This window comes from Sarcophilus harrisii, chromosome 1 (assembly GCF_902635505.1).
Source record: "Sarcophilus harrisii chromosome 1, mSarHar1.11, whole genome shotgun sequence".
Lineage (NCBI taxonomy): Eukaryota > Metazoa > Chordata > Mammalia > Dasyuromorphia > Dasyuridae > Sarcophilus > Sarcophilus harrisii.
The window spans coordinates 535,003,400-535,025,953 of NC_045426.1; the positions used below are offsets into that span (position 1 = coordinate 535,003,400).

A 22,554-nucleotide genomic window follows, 5' to 3' on the forward strand; every position below is an offset into this window, starting at 1 on the left:
TTAGCCTTCCTCTTGGAGATCAAGTCACCCCTAACTTTGACAGAAAGAGCAAGGACAGGAGACTTAGGTTCTTTGTTTACTTGTAAAGGTCCCACTTTAAATTGTTTAGCTTGCAGGAGAGTGATTGATCACATTCTTTAATCTTGCCTTTAGTTAGGACTCTTTAAACTAGGCTGAAAATTGGGGTTGGGAAAATGGGTGATGGGATGTTACAGAATAATATTGATTATTGTATAATACAACATAACATTAATTTTCTTCAGTTTTCACCACTTCAGGTCCAATGAGGCCCCAGTGAAGAAAACCTTGTAGCCAGAGTCTTGCCAAATTTTCTCTCACTGTCCATAAGGTTAGAAGTGGTCCAAATCCAGCAAATAAAACATAGCATGAGACACAAGCACCAACGACAGGGACTTTTCTATTTAATCTAGTTCCAGGGTTTATTTTAATTTCCAGTGTTATTTGCACAAATGACAGAACAGACATTTACACAGCACACTAATTTAATCTTCACAGGAAGCTGGGGATGCCCAACAGCCATAAAGGGACAAAAATACAATGCTCAGGAAATACCTACCCTAGGATGGAGTGAGTGATAACAAGATAGTCAGAAAGGTAGTCATTGTGGGCTAGATGAATTTCATGAGAGGCAGAAAAGTTTGATTTATAAAAGTGAGACCAATTCTTTAGGTGACTTCCCTTCAAGGCCTGGACAATTATCCCAACATTGCAAGGAAGACCCTTTGGCAACTCCCCCTACTCTCACTCATTGCTACCCTTGAACATTTATGGGAAGAATTACATGAGACCCACCAAAATACTATTAGTAGAGATTAGATAACAATTCTACCAGCAGGGGCTGACACACAAATATACACAGAGCACAGGATCAAGATCACTGATGATTAGGGGCTGACTTTTAATCCGAGACACAATGCCAGCTCAGACTTCTGAATTTTCCCATCCTTGTTCACATCGCAGTGACGGAGCAAAATCTCTCGAAACTTATCCAAGTCTACTCCACTGATGCTGGGCTAGACAACAAGAAAACAAAATGATCATCAGAAAAAAAAATCCATGGTAGTTACAGGGATGCAGGTTGGGGACTGGGCCCTGCAGCATCCTGAAAAAAAGTTAGGATATGGCAGGAAGCTGTACAGTTGGAGGGATTACTGTAACTGCTTCTGAAGCAAACAGGTTCATTCTCATGTATGTCTCTCTGGGTGACAAATTTACAATCTTGTATCATTTCCCAAACTTTCCCAGAAGTTTTGTCTCACTGGCCATAATCACACACCTTCAAACAGGGATGGGGTAGGGTGGAGAGGTAGAAGGGGGGGGGGAACTCAATCAAGTTGGTAGGGAGAATTAACAGGATGATAAGAAATGCAAATAGATTAATGTAATCTGGAGATGAGCTAACAGAAGTAGCATTCAGAATAAGGTTAACAGATCTACTGCACTTTGCTTTGGTCCCATCACCTCTGACTGTCCCATTTTGGAAGCCATAATTTAGGAAAGGCACTAATAAGCCAGCTTCGGTCTGTGCCATATAAAGGCTGATAGAAAGTATTGGAGTTGTTAAGTTAGAAAAATGAAGATCTAGGTTTCAAGTCTGGTGAATCCTTTTTCATGTCTTATCCATATGTGACTTTAGACACAAGTCACTGTGTCAGCCTATTCTCTCATTTCTCCACTTTTCCTATGGGTTAGGCACGCAGGAGTCCTCAAACTTTTAAAAATAGGGGGCCGGTTCACTGTCCCTCAGACTGTTGGAGGGCCAGACTATAGAAAAAACAAAAACTTTGTTTTGTGAGTCTTTAAATAAAGAAACTTCATAACCCTGGGTGAGAGGAATAAATGTCCTCAGCTGCTGCATCTGGCCCTGAGGACCCCTGGTAGGGTCCCAAGTTGCTCTGCACAGTTGGAAGTTGGTTTATCCTCATGGGTCTCTCTCTTGCCCTTGAAGAAGACTTATGGTAAGAGAAAACCAATATCCATCTTTCTAGAGGTTCCTTACTCTTACATTCTTACATTCTTTACTCACCGGACCACAGAATAGAGAAAGAGCATTGTCATCAGGCACTGGTATCAGATGGATAGAGTGACTCTAGAAGGATAATTTGGGGAGTCTGACTCCAGTTCCTATTCTCATTGCTTCCTATGATTTTCCTTCATCCTCCATTTGATGCCCTTTGTGGCCAGAAGCTTCTCCATGTGCACAATGCTTAGTCAGTTATGGGATCTGGTCTCCACTCAACACTATCAGGGGTGGCAAAAATGGACACTTTCAACAAGCAGATTTTAAAATGCTTTACTATGTGCCTGGCTTACTATGTGCTAGGTGCTAAGGGCACAAAGAGAGGCAAAGGCAGTACCAGTCCTCTTGGAGTATATATTCTAATGGAAGAGATAATATGTAAATAACTAGGGATAAATAGCAAACATGCAGCACAGGTGGAATCAGTCTCAGAAGGAAAGGCACTAGCAACTGAAAGGACTAAATGGTCTCAAACAGAAGGCGAAGGAAGCCAGAGAAGCAAACTGGGAGAGGTAGGAGAAGGAAAAATGCTACCGACATGGTAGCGCCCCCACATGGGGCGCACTCCATCTCTTATGTCCAAGATTTGCTAGTGAATGCAAAGGGCTGGAGAGAGAAGATGGAACAGCAAAGGGCATTGTCACTGGATCACAGAATGCATAGAATGAAGAGGAAGAAAGTCAAGGCAGAATATGGTTATGAAGAGCTTAAAGGGCCAATTAAAAAAAAAAAACAAGGAAAAAAAAGAAAGGAAAGGGAAGAGAAAGAGGAAGGAAAAAAGAGTAAACCTCAGTCTCTTCCTTTGAATAATGAAGGGTGGATACTCCCCAAGGTTCTGGTTACCTCTAACATTTTCCCATTCCAAAATGATCACAGAAAAAAAAAAAGAAAGGATTCAGGAGCAGCAACTTTTTAGAAAAAGACTATCCTGAGCCAGAAGCCTCCTATTTGCTACGGGATTAGGCATCACCATGGTTACATGGGCAATAAATGAGAAAAGTCTAACTGTCAGAGAAGTTTTTCTGCTCAATTTAGACCTAAAGTCTAGGAATAATTTTTTTTTGTCTAGGAATAATTGATATTTCTCAAATTTGGAGTGAGATCAGAGAAAGAAAGGGAGATGCTGTCAATCAAATTATTTAGATTTATAACTGCTTCTGTGCTTCCAGATTATTTCTTGAATCTGCCTTAGCTAGTGATGTATGACTTCAGCATACAGAGAATGCTTAGATAACTTCAGTTCCTTAAATGGACATTTGTAAAGCCTTGAAGAGCAAATAGTCCTATGACCATGCACCTCTCTCTAAATTGTGGAGGAAAACAGTCCCTGGAGAAGACAAACTTGCCTGTTCAGTTGGTCCTATTGGAAGGGAATTAATGCTTCAGTCTGGCTGGGCTTTCTTTTTGTGGAAGAAGTTTAAGGTAGACTAGGAATGATTCATTTTCTATTATTAGATATTCCTTAGCATTCCAAGTTAAGTTAATATAGAAATCTGTATAATTGCCAGGTACCATTATCCAAACAGGTAGGAAGCCTACTGCATGATGAAATGCCTGCAGACTTCCCATTTAGAGCACTTTGTGAAGGGTATGGGGATGGTTGGGGGTGGGAAATAAATCTAAGCAATTAGGTTTAGTATACATAATGAAACTGAGGAAAGTTAACAGAATTTACTGAAGATTATTAAGGTTATGATAAAAATTTTTTTTAAAAAGAAAGTTAACAGTCAGTAAACCCATTCTTGTTCCACAGAAGCCCAATATAAAATAAAATAACAAAATACTTGCCTTTTCTAGTTTTGCTACTTCTCCCATTCTCACCCCTACCTTCAGTCCTCATTTTAGTAGCAAAAGGATAGCTAACTCAGCTAACTTCTCTGGAGTAAAATCAGTTTTCCATTGGTCACTGTTCCTCCTTGACTGCCAGTGTCTGTGGTTTGCTAAGCAAATATATCTCCAACATCTATCTACATTTTATTTTGATATTACAAAATAAAGGGAAAAGCTACAAATTGATGTTTTAACTTCATCAGGGAAGATAGTCAATTTGGTATAATTTTTACTCAACTTAGATTTCTGGATTTGTCTATCTAGGCTAAATTCAGTAGATAATTGCCAGTTCTCAGCTTTACTTTGTCCTGGAGAGATATAACCTAAATTAAGATAATCAAGGACACTCCTGTTTTCCAAAAGAGAAGCAGCTATCCCTTACAAGAGGTAAGAGAAGCCTTTAGATTACTAATGGAAGACAAATAGTAAATCTTTTCAAAGAGAATTAAATTCAAAAATGTGACTCTTTTGAGTACAAGGAAAGCATAACAATCTCAAATATGGAAATATGTTCAAGCAGCATAGTGTTTCTATGATAACCTTGACATTTTTTATGTAGAAGCTTATAGATTCTTTGTCACTTAAATAACAATTGTGTTGTTTTTTTTTAAAGAGGTAAAGAAAGAATTTGGGGAGATGTCTTTGGATTTTTACTAAAAGTCCAATGGTGAACAGACAAATGTTTCTGGATATTCTCTCTTGTATGAACACTTAAAACTATGCAATTCTGGCAAAAGTCCAGCATAAGAAAAATTTACTTAGCCTCATGAGATCACCTTGACAAGTTCCATCATATCTTTGACAAATCCATCCACTTCTGGGCCTTCTAAAGCTCCAGTTTTACTCTGAAAGGAAAAAGAAAAGAAGTCCAAGCAATTGAACGAAGTCAGAAAATACAAGAATAAATGTGGCAGACAGGCCAAGGCAAAGATCTTTTCAGTATGTCAATAGATTACAGGATTCTGTAATTTTCTACTTTAGTTTTTTGTGTTGAACACTGATATACCACATGAAAATGATTAAAGAATTAATCCCAAATAAATCTCCCCTAACTAAATGGAAATTGTTCATCCTGAGTGCTCGACTTCTGCAGCAGAGTTTATGTGAAATATGAATGAATAAAATGCATTGATTTATTTTTTTTTCTCCCCTTTCCAAATAGCAGAAACTCAGAGCAGGAAGTATTTGCCACACATTTCTGTTGGCTGTCTTAAGTCAATCAAGAGCCACAATATCATGTTTTTACTCAGAGAATGGCAAAGCATATAATTAGAAACAGATCAAGAGAGATGGTACCAGAGGAGACATATTAGAGTATTTCAACATGTTCTGAACATAAAAAAAAATCTTCTTTCCTTTTGCCCAACACACATAACATAAAACACATTTTTTTAAATTGTAAGAGTGTAGAATTTATGGAAGGACACATACAAGAGTCACATAGGATGAGAGCATATAAATGAGTTGCCATCTGTTCTGTTGGCAGGAATACCCACATCAGTGAGTCACATATTTACTAAAAAAAATGCATATATGTATACCAAATGTATTCCATATGCAAATATGCCCTAAGCTCCTCCCACAAAGTTCTTGTCATGAGAATTATAAACACTCTTCTTCACAGTTTCTCTGACCACTGCCTCCCAAAGTCTGCCCTCCCTTCTATCAGCTCCTCACCCCACCTTCTTTTATCCCTTTCCCTCCTATTTCCCTATAGGGTAAGAATTTCTATACTCAACTGAGTGTATATGTTATTTTTTTTTCTTTGAGCCAGTACTAATGAAAATAAGATTTAAGCATTATCTGCCAACCTCCCATCTTCTCTTCCACTATAAAAGCTACTTTGTGTTTTATGTGAGAAAATTTACCCCACTCTATTGTTGCCTTCTCCCTTCTCCCAGTGAATCCCTCTTTCTTACCCCATAATATTTTTAGATATCATCCTATTATAGTCCATATCTCTGCCTTCTGCCTATGTATACTCCTTTTAGTTATCCTAATAATGATAAAGTTCTTAGGAGTTACAAGTATCATCTTCCCATGTAGGAATTTAAACAGTTTAACCTTATTGAATCCCTTATAATTTCTCTCTTCTCTTTACTTTTTTCTCTTTTCTTGAGTATTGAATTTGAAAGTCAGATTTTTTTATTTAGTTCTGGTCTTTTCAGGGAACCAAACATGAGAGTCCTGTATTTCATTAAATATCTATTTCCCTACCTCTTACCCCTAAAGGATTATACTCAATTTCTTGGGTACTTTGCTGGGTTATTTTTGTTTGTAATCCTAGTTCCTTTGAACCCTGGAATACTATTTTCCAAATCTTCCAATCATTTAATGTAGATGGTGTTAAATCTTGTATTATCCTGACTGTTGCTCAATGATAATTTGAATTGTTTCTTTCTAGCTGCTTGCAATATTTTCTCCTTAGCCTGGGAGTGCTAGAATTTATCTATAATATATCTGGGAGTTTTAATTTTGGGATTGATGGATTCTTCCAATTTCTATTTTGTCTTCTGGTTTTAGGGCAGTTTTCCTTAATAATGTCTTGAAATATGATGTCTGGGCTCTTTTTTTTTTTTTAAATGTGGCTTTCAGGTAGTCTAATACTTCTTAAATTATCTCTTTTGGATATGTTTTCCAGGTTAGTTGTTTCCCAGTGAGATTCTTCTTTTTTTCATCTTTTGTAAGTCCCTGGGCTAGCTCCCTGGAGACCTCAGGATCAGCCAGAGTCAGGATAAACAATCCTTGGTCTTTAGAGGGGGAAGTGAAGGAGATGGACAAAACTGCCACAAGCTCTCCACCAACCTCCCTTCTCCTCATCCTGCTGCAAAATGAGTCTGGCTTGTCTCACTCCACCCTCTAATCCCTCCTACGATTATCTGTATACACCAAAACATCAAGCCAGCACGGAATAGCGAGAAGGGCCATTTTCCCAAGCATATGTAATAGAGTTATTGTCCAATAGGTAATTATAGCCTTAAATGCTCAGTTGTCTGATTCAAGCACACCTTTTAAGAGTTTTAGCCCTTTACAATCTTTTGACATGGTTTTCTTTTCTTTTCTTTTTCTTTTTCTTTCTTTTCTTTCTTTGCTGAGGCAATTAGGATTAAGTGATTTTCCTAGGGTCACACAGCTAAGAAGAAAGGCCTGGAGAGACTTACATGAACTGATGCTGAGTAAAATGAACAGAACCAGGAGATCATTATACAATTCAACAACAATACTGTATGATGATCAATTCTGATGGATATGACTCTCTTCAGCAATGAGATGAACCAAATCAGTTCCAATTGTTCAGTAATGAAGAGAACCAGCTACAATCAGCAAACGAACTTTGGGAAATGAGTGTGGACCACAACATAGCATTTCCACTCCTTCTGTTTTTGTCCACTTGCTTTTTTGTTTTCCTTCTCACATTATTTTTACTTTATTTCTAAGTCTGATTTTTCTTGTGCAGCAAAATAACTGTATGGATATGTATATATATATATTGTGTTTAACATATACTTTAACATATTTAACATTTATTGGTCTACCTTCCATCTGGGGGGGGGGGTGAGGAGAAGGAGGGGAAAAATTGGAACAGAAGGTTTTGCAAGGGTCAATGCTGAAAAATTACCCATTTATATATCTTGTAAATAAAAAGCTATAATAATAATAATAAAAAATAAAAATAAATAAATAAAATTTTTGAAAAAAGTATTGTCTGAGACTAGATTTGAACTCAGGTCTTCTTGACTTTAGGGCCAGTGCTCTATCCACTGTGCCATTTTAGCTGTCCCCCTTTTTTATTTCTTATGTCTCAAGGAATCATTAGCTTTCACTTGCCCAATTCATATTATATATAAATATATTTTTTCTTTTTTTTTGGCCAAGGCAATTGGGGTTAAGTAACTTGCCCAAGGCCCACAATTAGGAAGTGTTAAGTGTCTGAGGCCCGATTTGAACGCAGGTACTCCTGACTTTAGGGTTGGTGCTCTATCTACTATACTATCTAGCTGCCCCTTGTAATTTCCTTCTGACCAGCTGTCTGACCTATTTTCCATCTATGGGCCAAGAAATCCAGAAGCTACTGTTGCCAATTGGTTGTATAGGGTAGGGGAACAGAGCCTCACTGCTGACTTCACAGGGATGACCTATGCTCCATCTTTATCCCAGTGAGACAGATCTTTCCTGCTGGAAAATTGTTTCATCTTTTCTTTTTGTTGGTTTTGCCATTCCAGAATTTGTTTCGAGGTGTTATTTTAAAGTAGTTTGGAAGAAAATTTGGGAGAGCTTGGGCCAATCCCTCCTTGTTTTTACTCCACCATATTGGTTCTGCCTCCTCTCATTTTCTCAACTACTAATCCTAAATAGCACAACATTTTCCAATTGCATCATTACCATTTTCCAATCTGAGGGTCTTAGATTTAGAACTAGAAGCAATGAAAGAAAGAATTCAGACTCTGGAGTAGGAGGACCAGAAATCATATCCCATCTCTGAAATTTATTTACTGGCGTGACATTATCTAAATTACTTAGCCTCCCTTGGTCTCGGTTTCCTTATATATAAAATTTGGAAGTTGAACTGAGGTCTTGTTCAACTTTGGACCTATGATTCTATCTAGAATCTCTTCATCATTGAGATGAGACAAGTAAGACCCAAAGAGTTAAAGTGACTTACTCAGAATCATACAGATAAGTAGTTTAGATAAATTCAGGACTCCTTTCATGATATTTTACTTTCTGTGTCAGGATTGTTTCTGCTAAGTTCTTCTAATCACCCTCTATGCCTTTCTCTTTACATTGTTCTTTCTCAATCTCAAGAAAGCCAGTATCTTAGACTTAGTAACCAACTAAATAATTGTTATTTCCTCCTTTCAATTCAGGGTCAAAAAGACCATACATAGCATTGAAGATCTTGAGTTTCTGGCAAGAAGTGGTACTTTGGGGGCCACCTAGTCCATCCTCCTCATTTTACCAATGAGGAAACTTGAAGTTCAGAATGGTTGAGTTACTTGTCATCATTCACAAAGGTATTAAATGACAGAGATAGGATTCAAACCCAGGGCCCAAATTGAGCTTCTTTCTCCAGAGCATCAGTTCCAAGGAGGTAAGGAATTCTTGTTTCAAGGAAGCTAGGTTTCTTGGAATCATTAGACTTAGAGTTAACTTAGAAATTTTGACATGCTACAAATGGAGGTCAAAAAAGAAAATGTTCATTTTATATTTGAAATTGATAGAGCAAAAACTCATGCACATAAATGTCTGAACTTTTTTTTTTTTAACCAATAACTAGTTGTATGTACATTAGCCAATGGATAATTGCTGGCAAATAAGGTACAAACTCACCATTTACAGATTCATTGTATATTTCAAACATGGAATTAAAATTCAGCAGGAAATAAGGGGACATGAGTCTCAAGTTTCTATATGCATTATTTTTTCCTTGACCTTGTTTTAAAATGTCTCTCCTATCTCAATTGTTCAATTTCTTTTTGCCAAAATCAGACATAAGCCAGTAGTCAGTTTGAATTCAGTAATGTTTGTTATACATTAATATGACAGTCCAGTTAAATGTATTTTATTCGGCATCACATAGTCTTTTTTTATTTTTCCTTTTCAAACCAATTTGTAATTAAAATGTATCACTACTACAGACAGCAGCTTTTTAGCAACTTATAGTCTTAGAGAATTCTCTGGGGTACTACTGGTTGAGTGACTTGTCTAGAGTCATGCAGGCAAGATATATCAGAGATGCAGCTTGAACTCAGATCTTCCTGACTGAGGCCAGCTCTCAAACCATTATTCCAAACTGCCTTTCTCAGTAGCCATTGTAACTATAAGCATTTTCTCATCTTCCTCAGCTCCTAAGGCAATTTAAATTAAACTATTTAAAAAATATCAATATTGTTTGATGATTTTTTCCTTTTTGTTTAGAAGATGGACAAGCCCACTTTTAGAAAATGATATGTTTATAAACTACCATTTTTAGTTTGTTCTCCCCAATGGCAGTTGGCATGGAATTATGGGTAAACTTTAGTAGAAACAAAAAATCTTGCAGCCAGAGTTTCCTGTGTACTCAAAGAGATGTGGAGTCCTTGTACTAGGAGCTAGAATGATGTTCAACTGAGTGGCTATACAATTTTCTAACCTCAAAAGTTTAAATCAAGAGTTTCAAACTAACTGAAACTCCACTTCAAAAGTCTCAAGAATGTAATACAAAGAACAAGGTACTTACAACATCGTAATGCGCAAAGATTTTCTCAAAATCCCTCTTTCTTTCTTCAGTACTACAGGCCTGGGAGAAAAGGAAATTACATCAGAGACAATACAAAATGTCCAAATAGAGCTCCTTATTTTCCCTCTATTCTTACAATCTTCTTCTGAACTTTTCTTGGCTCCCAGTCTAGAAATCTTAGTGTTATCCTCAGCTCCACCTGGTCACCTTACACATCAAATTCATTGCTAAATCTTGTTTCTTCCTTCACAATATTTCTCATGTATGTTCCCTTTTCTCCATTCATGGGATCTTAGGCTAGAGTCTCATCAACTCTCAACTGGACTGCTTTTTAACTGGTCTCCCCACTGTCAGTCTCTTCCCACTTCAATCTACTCCCCATTCAGCAACCAAGAGGATTTTTCTAAAATGCAGGTCTGGTCATATCACTCTCCATGCCTGCTCTACAAGGGAACTCCAAGGGTACTTTATCACCTTCAGGAAAAAATAGCAATTTTTCTATTTGGCATTTAAACATCTCCATAACATAGTCTCTTCTTACTTTTCTAGCCTCACACCTTATTCTTTTCCCCCTACAATACTAACATTCCTTTCTTCCTTCCTTCTTTCTTTCTTTCTTTCTTTCTTTCTTTCTTTCTTTCTTTCTTTCTTTCTTTCTTTCTTTCTTTCTTTCTTTCTTTCTTTCTATATTTAGCTCAAATAACACCTTATTCATGTAGCCTTTTATGGACATTCAGCTCCTAACTGGAGGTTAAGAGGACTACATTCAGTAGGCAGTTATCTTAATATTCAGCTTAATATTCAACTTGTTTCCTTCATTAGAATCTGCCTTCCTTGAAAGGAGGAATTTATGACCAAATAAGAAATAGAGAACATTGTAAAATACAGAATGGATAATTTTGATAATATTAAATTAAAAAGCTTTTGTACAAACAAAACCAATGTAGCCAAGATTAGAAGGAAAGTAGAAAGCTGGGAAACAATTTTTACAGCCAATATTTCTGATAACAGCTTCATTTTTCAAATATATAGAGAATTGAGTCAAATTTATAAGGATTCAAGTCATTCTCCAATTGATAAATGGTCAAATGATATGAACAGATAATTTTTAGATGAAGAAATTAAAGCCACCTATAGTCATATAAAATGTTCTAAATCACTATTGATTAGAGAAATGCAAATTAAAACAACTCTGAGGTACCACCTCACACCTGTAAGATTGGCTAAGATGACAGGGAAAAATAATGATAAATATTGGAGGGATGTGGGAAAACTGGGACATTAAAGCATTGTTGGTGGAGTTGTGAACAGATCTTAGTCATTCTGGAGAGAAATTTGGAACTCTGCCAAAAGGGCTATCAAACTGTTTTTCCCCTTTGACCCAGAAGTGCCACTACTGAGATGAGTGGATGTCTATCAATTGGGTAATGGCTGAATAATCTTTGGTATGTGAATTAATGGAATATTATTGTTCTATAAGAAATGATGAGAAGAATGATTTCAAGAAAGCCTGGAAAGACTTTCATGAATCGATGCTGAATGAAATGAGCAGAACCAGGCAGACATTTTATACAGTAACAGCAAGATTATGTGATGATCAATATTGGCTCTCCTTATCAATATAGTGATTCAAGACAATTTCAATAGACTTGAGATGGAAAATGGCATCCACATCCAGAGGGAAAACTATGGGAGACTGAATGCAGATTTAATCATTCTATTTTCACCTTTTTTTGTTTGCTTTTTCTTTCTCATGGGTTTTCATTTTGTTCTGGTTTTTCTTTCACAGCATGATTAATATATGTTTAAATGATTGTTACATATATAACTTAGATTGCTTGCCATCTTGGGGAAGGGGGAGATAATGGAGGAAGAGAAAAAAATTTGGAACTCAAAATCTTACAAAAATGAATGATGAAAACTCTTACATGTAATTGGAAAAAATAAAAATACTACTGAGAAAAAGAAAGAAAGAATCAGACAACCTTGAGAGCAAAAATTATGCAGTTTTTTTTTTGTGGAATTTCCCTCCCTTTATTAAATGCTTAGTACAGTGGTTGGCACACAGTAAGCATTTAATAAATGCTTGTTGAGTGACTCCCACAGAAGGCCTTTAGGAATCAGGGTCCCCTTTGTATATTTCAGCCTATAATTCCACTGAATCCTCTCTGAACCATTTAAGCAACGGATAAGTGAAAATCCAAATTTTCAATGATCTTTTTCCCTTCTCCTCTTCCCTTTAAATCAATTGACAATGGCATGAATTACTCTAGAAAAATACTGCTACTTACATCCATTTTAAATTGAAGTAGGAAGTTTTCCTGGAGAGCCAGAATTCTATATGGAGGGAAAAAAAAATCCATAGTCACCTGTGGATTACTATTGCCAGAGGTGTATAATTTCAGGTTATACGAGAAAGTAAGTTTTAGGAACACGATAGATACTTTGTCTAGAGGATTTGCTTATTCACATAGCCAATGTGGGTCAAAGACAGAATTTCAACTCAGGTCGTTTTGACCTGGGGGCAGCTAGGTAGTACAATGGATAGAACACTCTTCCTGGAGTCAGGAAGACCTAAGTTCAAATACAGTTATTATTTCCACCTAGTAGGGGTTAGGAACACATTGCCCCCTTGATCTGGAAAATCTGAATAAAATTTTTTGGCTGTTCCTTCCAGAGAAGAAGTATATATATTTTTTCTTTTTCTTTCATAGACTGTTGTAAACAGCTTAAGTAAGTACCTTATTGTAAAATTTGGGTTAAGTACTTGGTCATAGGCTCTGTGTTATCTGTTGGCCTTTGTGTATCATCTGTAGCTTTCACAAAACTCCTCCCAAAATTCCCATATGGTTTCTTACAGTAACCCAAGATATCAAAATTGTGTTGCGGAAAGTCATGTTGAAGGGATAACTTTATTGCCTCAGACACTTAATAGCTATGTAACCCTGGACAAGTTAATAGTCACCTACCCAGTTTATTCATCTGCAAAATGGAAATAATATAGTTAATATTTCCCAGGGTTGTTGTGAGATTAAAATGAGATAATATTTATAAAGTGTTCTGCAAACTTTAAATCACTAAATAAATGCAAGCTATTATTAATCATATTACTAATTATTATTATTATTCTAGCGCTTAAATGCTTGTTGAATTCCTTACTGCTGAGGATAATTATAATAATTAAAAAACTCATGTTGGAAGGGAGATGATTTTGCCTTCTTGATGGCTATATAGACAAAGTACAAGCACTGACTGGTTCTACTTAGCTCTAGTGTAACTTCAAACTGAGGACCCCTATCTGAGATCCTTATCACCAGGTAATGAATTTTTCTGCTATCACAATTCATAAAACTGTCTGCTAAAGAACTGCAGGGTTCTTGGAGACAGGAGTACCTGTACAGATGAGGTCATGAACCTTTAAAGTTCTGTAATATGAATAATTTACATTTCTATAACAAGTAAGGAGTTATAAAGTAGTTTCATTATCTAATGTGATCATCACAATAAGTCTGCCAGGTAGGTAATATTACACCTATTTTCCAGAGAAAGTAATTGACAGATATTCTATCTGCAAAAACTCTCCAGCTTCAGTTGATGATATACTTTTACAATGACCACTCCTATGCAAAAATCAGTTCCATGTATTTCCATGAATTGCAGGTTCCTAGATTTAGAGCTAAAAGGGTTCAAAGTCACATAGTTAGTAAATGGCAGACTGATTTAAAACTAGGTCCTTGTGTGGCCTTTTAAAAAATACTGAAATCTGTGTGAAATACTGTGTGAAACAAGCTATTGTCTTATGGAAAATGATAGATTTGGAACATGCTGGTCAAATACTCAAAGACAGACCCCTTTACTTCCCCCTTTCCAGCTTTTCTTTGTAGTAGTCTTCCTCTACTAGAACAGAATCTCTTTGAGGACATGCACTTCATTATGTTTCTAGCACATAAGTGTTTAATTAATTTTTATTTATCTGTTAGAAATTGAACTCAGAACTGGGCCTAAATTTATATAAAGATTAATGTTTTAATAATAGACAAGAAAAACACACTTTCTCTCTGATATCATTTGTCCTGTTATGACATATACTCTATCATTCCACAAATAAGGACCCTTGGTACCCAACTCTATCTCTGTTTTCCAGAAAAGAGGGATTTAACATATCATCACAACATTACAAAGTTTACTTATGAACCCAATGAATTTTCTTATTGTTGCTGACCTTGCTAAGTCATTCAGATCCAACCGGCCATCTTTGTTTTTGTCAAAGATCTTCATCTGAAAAGAAGGGAAAATAACTGTGAAAAGGATGATATTGATAAACTTGGCTAAGCAAAGCTATGGGTATGCACTGTGTAAAACAAAGTAGGAAAGGTATTTCAAAATAGTCTCAAGAAAGTTCATGTCAAAAAAAGTTACTAAGATTGTTGTCCTTTCTATTCCTTGCCCTCCCGTCCTCCTCTCCCCTCCAACCATATATAATATCTCAGCTGCACAACAGAGAACATTCTCTCCAAACAACTGTGACAGCACAGGCTGGGATAATAGTGATGTGTTGAAGCAATAGAATTGTGATGAGAATGGAAAGGCAGGACTTTTTGGCTAAAAGGAGAACTTTGAAATCTTGGAGATGGTGAAATTTTTCATGTGATAAGGCCTAAGGTGTGATAAGGGAGGAAAAGATAATTGAGGAATTTAAAGAATTGAACTAAATTGAGGAGTTTGAGGAATTGAGAGCAGTTGCCAACACAAATACTGAAGTCCTACAGGATGATTTCAGGGGATGGAATAGAAAGGGAAACTATTAGGCATGAAATCATTGAGAAAGTTGGGAGATATATCTGGATATAATAGATGAACTAGAGCCAGGAGGAGAAGCATGGGGCAAGTATTAGAGAAACAGTAGTACCTATCAATCCATTTAATCTAGCAAGTATTTATTAACTGAGAACCTAGTAATTTAGGTAGAAAAGTGTTTGCATTTATATGCATTACAATCTAGGAGGACAGCTATAGTGAATAGAGTACTGGGCATTGAAGTCAGGAAGACTCATCTTAAAATCAAATCTGTCACACTTACTAGCTATGTGACCCTGGGCAAGTTAAGAAACTTAACCCTTTTTGTTGCAGTTTTCTCATTTGTAAAATGAGCTGAAGAAGGAAATGAAAAACCACTCCAGCATCTTTACCCAGAAAACTCCAAATAGGGTCACAAAGAGTAGGACACAACTAAAATGACTGAACAACATCAATCAGAAGGGAGATGCAATAGTACTAGAGATTTTTATTAGTAGAGAGTATTACAAGTATCAGTAGTGAGTAAATGAGAGCAATAATATATAATTTTGCATAAAGACTTTAGAAAAATTCAACAAGTATTCCATGAATATTTAAAGGAGATTGTAGCCATCAGAGGGAATCATAGAATGCTAGAGTAATTGGCTGTTTGTCATTGATTAAAGTAGAGGTGTGGTGTTCTTCAAAAGCAGAAGGGAGTTTTATCATATCCCCATTTGCTTGCATGTTTCCCATCTGTGTATTTGTACATGCATACTTCTGTGTAGAATTATGTGGTGAAGTAATTCTCTCTCTAACTGAAAATAGTTTTGTTGTTTACAGTTTAACCTGAAACATGTTTGCTGGGAAAGACAATACAAGATTTCTAGTTTGGACTCTACTATTAAGTAGCTGTGTGATGTGGGATAAAGTCAATTTGCTTCTTTGCCCAACATTTGTAGATGGTAAGATTCTGTGAACTGAAAATATTCTATAAAACTAGCTGAGTTCTGACAGTTCCTTTCAGATTCAAGTTTCCATGATATTTTGAAGACTTGCTGAAGAAGAAATACTACTTATGTAAACCCTTTTCCCTGTCAGCAAGTGTGATTCTTCAGAGTAAATTCTGCTGACTGAGCAAGCCAGGAATTTGAGGGCTCCCACAGCTGCAGCCAGGCTTGTCAGGAGGCTAACTGTTTCAATGATGATAAAAACGCCATAATGGGCAGTTGTTGGGCTGTGAAACATTGGTGGGATATATTTAGACTCTCAAAAATTGTGGTTTAATTTCTTTTCCTCTCATTACACTCTCAGCTCAAACCCAGACAGTAGTGGAAGTTCCATCAATCAATCAATCAATCACTCCACAGGCATCCATTAGTTAGAATATATGGGTCTACTCTGTTTCATTCAACAAACATTTATCAAATGCCCACTTCATCCAGAGCACTATACCTGAGACCTCTAGAGAGATGCAAATTTCAGATTAGATAAGATATTAGAGCTCATGAAGTTTACACTCTAATCACCTCCATTTTCCACTTTTGGGCAAAAGCCATACTTTGAACTCACTATTATGCCTAGAATTCATGGCCTCCTCATCTTTGCCTTCTTCTGTTGTGACATGCTTTCTAGAGCCCCCAAGTTGGGGTGACAAAACATACCGTTGCTTTCTAGAGTCCCCACACCGGGGTGATTAAAATATCCCTTCCTGGTGGAGAAGTGATGAGGAGGGACTTCCGAGGATGGTGGAAAAATGGAATCTCACCTCATCACTTCTCCACTAGGAAGGAATATTTTAATCACCCTGGTGTGGGGGCTCTAGAAAGCAACGGTATATTTTGTCACCCCAACTTGGGGGCTCTAGAAAGCAGGACACAACATCCTTCCTTCAAGGTTCAGCTGATGTACCACATTCTCCATGAAATTTTTGCTGATCCCTTAGTACTCTCTCTTTCTTCTGAGAACTTTGTATTTGCCTGTCTGGGTATATATTGTGGCCCCCTCTTATCACCAAATCCACTCCCCATTGAACATATGTCTCTTAATGTCAGGAACTGTTTCATTTTTAACTAATAATTGTTAGCATTTACATAGCACTTTAAGGTTTTCAAAGCACTTTACAAAGATCATCTCATTTCATCTTCACAACAACCCTAGCAGTTAGTAAATGTCTCAGGATGGTTTAGATTCAAGTCTTTCTGAGTTCTATTTATCTAACACATCTCTTACCTGTTACATTTTTGCTCTTAAATCCCTACAGTCTATTATCTGAGCTGTAATATGCAGCTAGGTGTTTCAGTGGATGGAATACAGGGCTGGAATGAAGTCAGGAATATTTATCTTCCTGAGTCAAATCTGACCTCACACACTATAGGACCTTCAGCAAGTCACTTAACTGGGTTTGCCCCATTTGTGAAAATTCGCTGGAGAAGAGAATGGCAAACTATTCCTGTATCTCTGCCAAGAAAACCCCAAATGGGATCAGAATCAGATAGGACTGAAAAATGACTCAACAGTAACAACAATAACATGCAATTGGATGGAAACCCTGCAGAGTTTGTTTCTGTATCTTTGCTTGATACTGTAAATGTACAATTAGTTGAATCCATAAATGCATAATAGGAGGTGGGGGTGGGTTGCATTACCTTTGGAAAAATGCAAAGTACTCTTAATGACACCAAGTTTCTCTCTGAAACAAAGCCTCTTCTGTTGAATAATAGTATTTAGGTAGTTCATGGCCATAAGAAAGGGAACATTCCAGTGTGTGAAGAATTGAAAATAAGTATCTTTTAGAGAACAATAAAAAAGTGGACATCAGGTATGAGTTGGCTGCCCCTTATTATAAGCCATTAGTCACAAGGGGGAAGTACAGAAAAGGATGTCTTCTAAGAAATATAAGAACCTAAAAGAAGATGAGATGGTCATATAGTAAGAGGGAGAAACAACTTATGGGAAGCCTGTAAGCTCCCTTGGTATCCTTACAGCCCTGAGAAAGAAAGGGAGGCTCCTAGCATATTGCATGTGATAAATTTATGGGCTATGGATGAACAGGTGCAAATCCAGTGGGTCACTATCTACACAGAATACTCATAAAGATGAGTTTACAAACCCATTTCTGTATTTAAGCATCCCTTGCACCTAGAAGATATTTTGTAAATATTTATTGAATTCAAATGAAATTTACATATCCAAGTAACTATTTTTTTTAAAAAATCATACATAATAAATACATTAGAAAGATACAATCAAAGGGCCAAGTGACATCTAAGGGGAGAAAAGTTCCTACAAAACTGGGATTGATTAAAGAAGGTTTCATACAGGATTTGGTATATGAGTTGAGTATTTCTAGATAGGTAAGGATTCACCAGATGGGGGAAGAGAAGATGAGGATTCTAAGTATGAGGAAGAACAAAACAAAAATGGTTAAGAAGGAAAACATAGGACAGGTAGGAAAGATGAGAGGAGAGAGGGGGAGGAGATAAAATGAAATGAGGAGATGAGAAACAGTCCAGTTTACCTGCAGATGTGATTATATAGAGGAGAGTATAAAGAGGTCAGGATAACCAGAAATGATGAAGCAAGGGTATATTTCTGAGAGCTTTGATTTCCAAGTTAAAAGAGCTGACAGCTTACATCCATCATGCTATTACTATCTGGTTCATATTGTAATTGGGAAGGAAAACAGCTCGGCCAAAATTAATTAGTATATGTTCTGTAGCCCAGCCTATCGGTTCTCAAGTAATGGTAATTGATATTCATTTTTCTACCGATTTAGTTCCATAACATATGTACAGAAAAGTCCTGGAACTCCACAGAACTTTATTCTCTCCAACAGATTTAAAAAAAAACAGGACATTTCTCTGATTTAATGGACCAAATCTACAGGTCCAGAACCTGACTCTATCATGAGCTGCCATTGTGTACAGAGTTCTGAACCATATCCTGCTTCATTACTACTAAATAATTTATGAATGATGTTCTCTGGGTTTTGTTCTTTCACAGCACCCTTAACTAATTTCTTTTAAAATTTTATTAATACATTATATTTTTATATCACAGATGTCATACACAGTGAGCATTCTCCACTCATGACAACCACCACTGTCAGTATATGTGACATTATACACACATACAGTCCTCCACCGCTGTACTGAAAGAAAGTACATAATCTCCAGGATTATGATTTGTCAATATAATCCATTTGTGTCCTCTTTTTCATTACTACAAAGTGTTCTTTTATGTAACAATATTCATCATTGTAAAATGTTTTTTATTATTGTATCATTTTCTTTGGATGTTTAATAAATGCTTGTTAAGTGATTTCCTCAGTAGTTCATATAAGTCTTCCTTTGCTTCTTGGAATTTTTCCTATTCCCTATTTCTTATGGCACAATAAAATTCATTTATATGCCACAACTTGTTCAAAGATCTCCAAATAGATAGGAAACAATTTTGTTTGCAATTGTTGTCAATTATAAAAATTGTGGCTATGGATATTTGGTTACATATGGAGCCTTTCTTTTTTTCTTTGACCTCTTTCAGGTTTATTTCCATTAATAGGACTTCAAGTTAAAAGTGTAAGAAATGATTCTGTGATTTTTCTCTATAATTAAATTTTTTCCCCCAGAAGAGTTGGATAAGTTCACAGCTAATACCCAAAGTGTCCTAGTATGGTCTATCTTCTCAAAGACCTTTCATCGAGACTATTTCTGTCTTTTGTCATGTTTATCAGTCTTCTTCATATAAAAGGAATCTTCAATATAGTTTCATTTAAAAGCCCTTCTGGGTCTCATGATAGATTATTTGATGAGTTGTGAACACTCTCCCCACCTGCACCCCCATCTCACACACACACACACAATATCTGGGTGCTCACATAAGTGCAAAAACCCCTACAGATGTGAATCACAACACACTTGAAGGAATTGCAAGTAACCTTTACTGAAGCAGATGCTGCTCGTGAATTTGGAATGAAATAAATCAGAAGCAAGAGGGAAAAGGAAAAAAAAAAGAGGGAAGAGGAGAGAGGTCAGAGAATGCAACTGCCTCTCAGTCTCCTTGTATCGTTATCATTCTCTCACATGAAGGGATCTATTCTGCTGGTCTGAATTAGATCCCCAGCAGCCACTAGCATAAGGCTCCTATAACAGATTTGGCTAGTAAGTCACAGAAATAAAATCATAGAGTTTTGGAATTAAAAGAGACTTTAGCACCCATCTTAGTGCAACCCATGCCTGAAAACAAATTCCTTTTTACAACATACCCAAAAAGTAATTATCCAGCATTTGCATGAAGACCTTCAAAGACCGAGAAGTACATGTCTTCTCAAAGACCCTATTTACATATTTAACTAGCCGGTTGTTAGGGAGTATTTTCTTCCATTAAAAAAAAAAAAAAAAAAAAATGTTTCTTTTCATTTTCTACACATTATACCTAATTCTTCCCTCTGGGACCAAAGGGACCAATTCCAAGTCCTGTCCATTTGACAGCTCTTTAAATACTCTAAGGTAATAATCTTTTCTCCAGCCTATGTGTCTCCAAATTTTTCAACAGACCATTTTTACCCATAAATTTGAGGCCCTTCCTTCAACATCTTCATTATCTTCTCTGAATATTTTCTGGCTTGTTATCTGTAACCCACTTTATATTTCATAAGTTGTTGGGATTTTTTTAACTCATAGAAAAAACTTCCCATTTATTCCTGTTCAGTCTCATTTTGCTCTATTTTGCCTGATGTTTTAACCTGTCAAGAATATTTGCATTCTGGATTTTTTCATTTGTTGTGTTAGCTATTTCCTTTCCACCTCAAAATGGTCAAGATATCACTGCGAAAATACTAAAACTGGAACAGTCAGGCTCTTCACCTCACCCCAAATAGCTGTTAGTAGATAGATATTAGGTAATTGTTTAATGATTTTAAGGCAGTTTTTTCACTCTTCCAAATAAAAGTAGCTATATCTAAGACAGAAAGAAAATTAGAGTCTAACAGAGGGGTTATTATTATTTGTGTGTGTATGTGTGTGTGTGTGTGTGTGTGTTAGATATTTTTGCACATATGACTTTCTAATATTATATTTTTAATACATAAAATATTAGTACACAGGATTTCAAAGGAATCCAATTAAATTTAAATGTAGTTTAAGAACAAAGATATTCTTAATGTCACAATTCAGGATTGAGTAACTAGGAAGAGTCTTTATACAAGCCTTTGGAAGAGACTCAGGTGAATAGCTCATGCTTATTGACTATACTTATCAATGTGGCTTTTTGACTTGATTCTAAAAATTCATAGTCCTTTATAGCTATTTCTGGGCCTTGTAAATGAGAAAGAAGTAGGGGATTTTGAGGAACTATTGAACAGAGGAAAGACATTGAATTCAATTCTTTTGGTTTTATTTCTAGCAAGAATGTCAAGACTGATGTTTTCATTCTTTTAATAACATCTAGTCATGTTACTGGACAAAAAAATTCATATTTAGAGTATCATCAAGAGAAAATTAATGTTTATAGATGGCCTAAAAACCTACATATTTTGGCATCCTTTGTCCCCTTTTCTACTACTCTGTCACCAACTTGGCAGAACCTGGGTGAGACTACACAGGATTAGGGGCCATTTTGTGATCATTTCATGGGTTGTAACAGTCAATTCTATAGTTTTTTCTGCTTATTATTTATGCATTGAAATATGACATGAGCACTTCTGTTTAGAAGCTTATAATCTAATATTGGGGGGGAGAAGCCATGTACACAAATAACTACGACAAAAGAGAGAATGAGATAAGTATAATGAATAAATCCAGGCAAATTTTACTATGAGGAATCTGAGGAGACAATGATGGCTAAGGTTCATAGGATCATAGATTTTGAGCTGAAAGGGATCTTTGAGGTCACATTAAACCTCTTTATTTTATATTTGAGGGAACTGACGTCCAGAGAAGTTAAATAAAATATCTGAGGTCAAATTCAAACTCAGGTCATTCTGATTGCAAGACTGGTGCTCAGTCTTCCTGTAGAAGGGAAAGGATTGTACAAGAAAAAAAAAAATTCAGCTGGCATTAGAATGGCAATAAATGTGTTATATTATGGGGTAGGCAGAAGATAGGATTATAGGAGGTGTCGTGAAAGAGGGTGGTATTCAATTTTTTTTAAATAAAAGTTCAGGTTTCACTTATTAGTTATATGAGCTTAATTTCTTCAAGGGCTGTTACTATAGCTTGCTTTTCAAAAATTAAAAATAATTCTCTCCATCCAGATCACTGATTTTTCTTTTTCTTACTCCCTCATGTTGATGGTACATCCTTATTATATGTTATACATGGATTTCATTAACATGCTGTTTCCTTCCTTGCCCAGGTCATTAATCAGGAAGTCAAATAAGACTAGTTTAACAGAATCTTCCTTCCTCTACTGCTTATTGAGTATATTACCAAGGCTCATCTAGCATTTCTATCAATTTTTAAATGTTATCATACTCATTCAAGCCATCTTGAAGTCATTTATTAAGTAAAACCTAGTGAGTAAAACATTTGATTCTAAAAAAGAAAGAAAGAAGGAAGGAAGGAAGGAATAAAAGAAAGAAAACATTGCCTGAACAAAAGCAGAATGAGGTAGGTTTCATGTCCTGTGATACTCCTGCTGCTTTGGGTCCCTCAGGACATGTACTTTTCCATAATCCACACTTCCC

At 36.2% G+C, this 22,554-nt stretch overlaps 1 protein-coding gene across 1 annotated transcript in view; it reads right to left on the bottom strand.

Annotated features, from left to right (window-relative positions):
• Positions 1-421: 421 nt before the first annotated feature.
• Positions 422-22,554, bottom strand: part of SCGN (secretagogin, EF-hand calcium binding protein) — a 65,740-nt gene continuing 43,607 nt past the window's right edge. The window contains exons 7-11 of the mRNA XM_023496306.2: positions 14,314-14,369; positions 12,383-12,428; positions 10,092-10,151; positions 4,648-4,716; positions 422-1,034 (exon numbers count right to left, since the gene is read on the bottom strand). Of these exons, the coding sequence (XP_023352074.1) occupies positions 906-1,034; positions 4,648-4,716; positions 10,092-10,151; positions 12,383-12,428; positions 14,314-14,369 (360 nt within the window). The 3' untranslated portion in view covers positions 422-905. The remainder of the gene's footprint in view (positions 1,035-4,647; positions 4,717-10,091; positions 10,152-12,382; positions 12,429-14,313; positions 14,370-22,554) is intronic.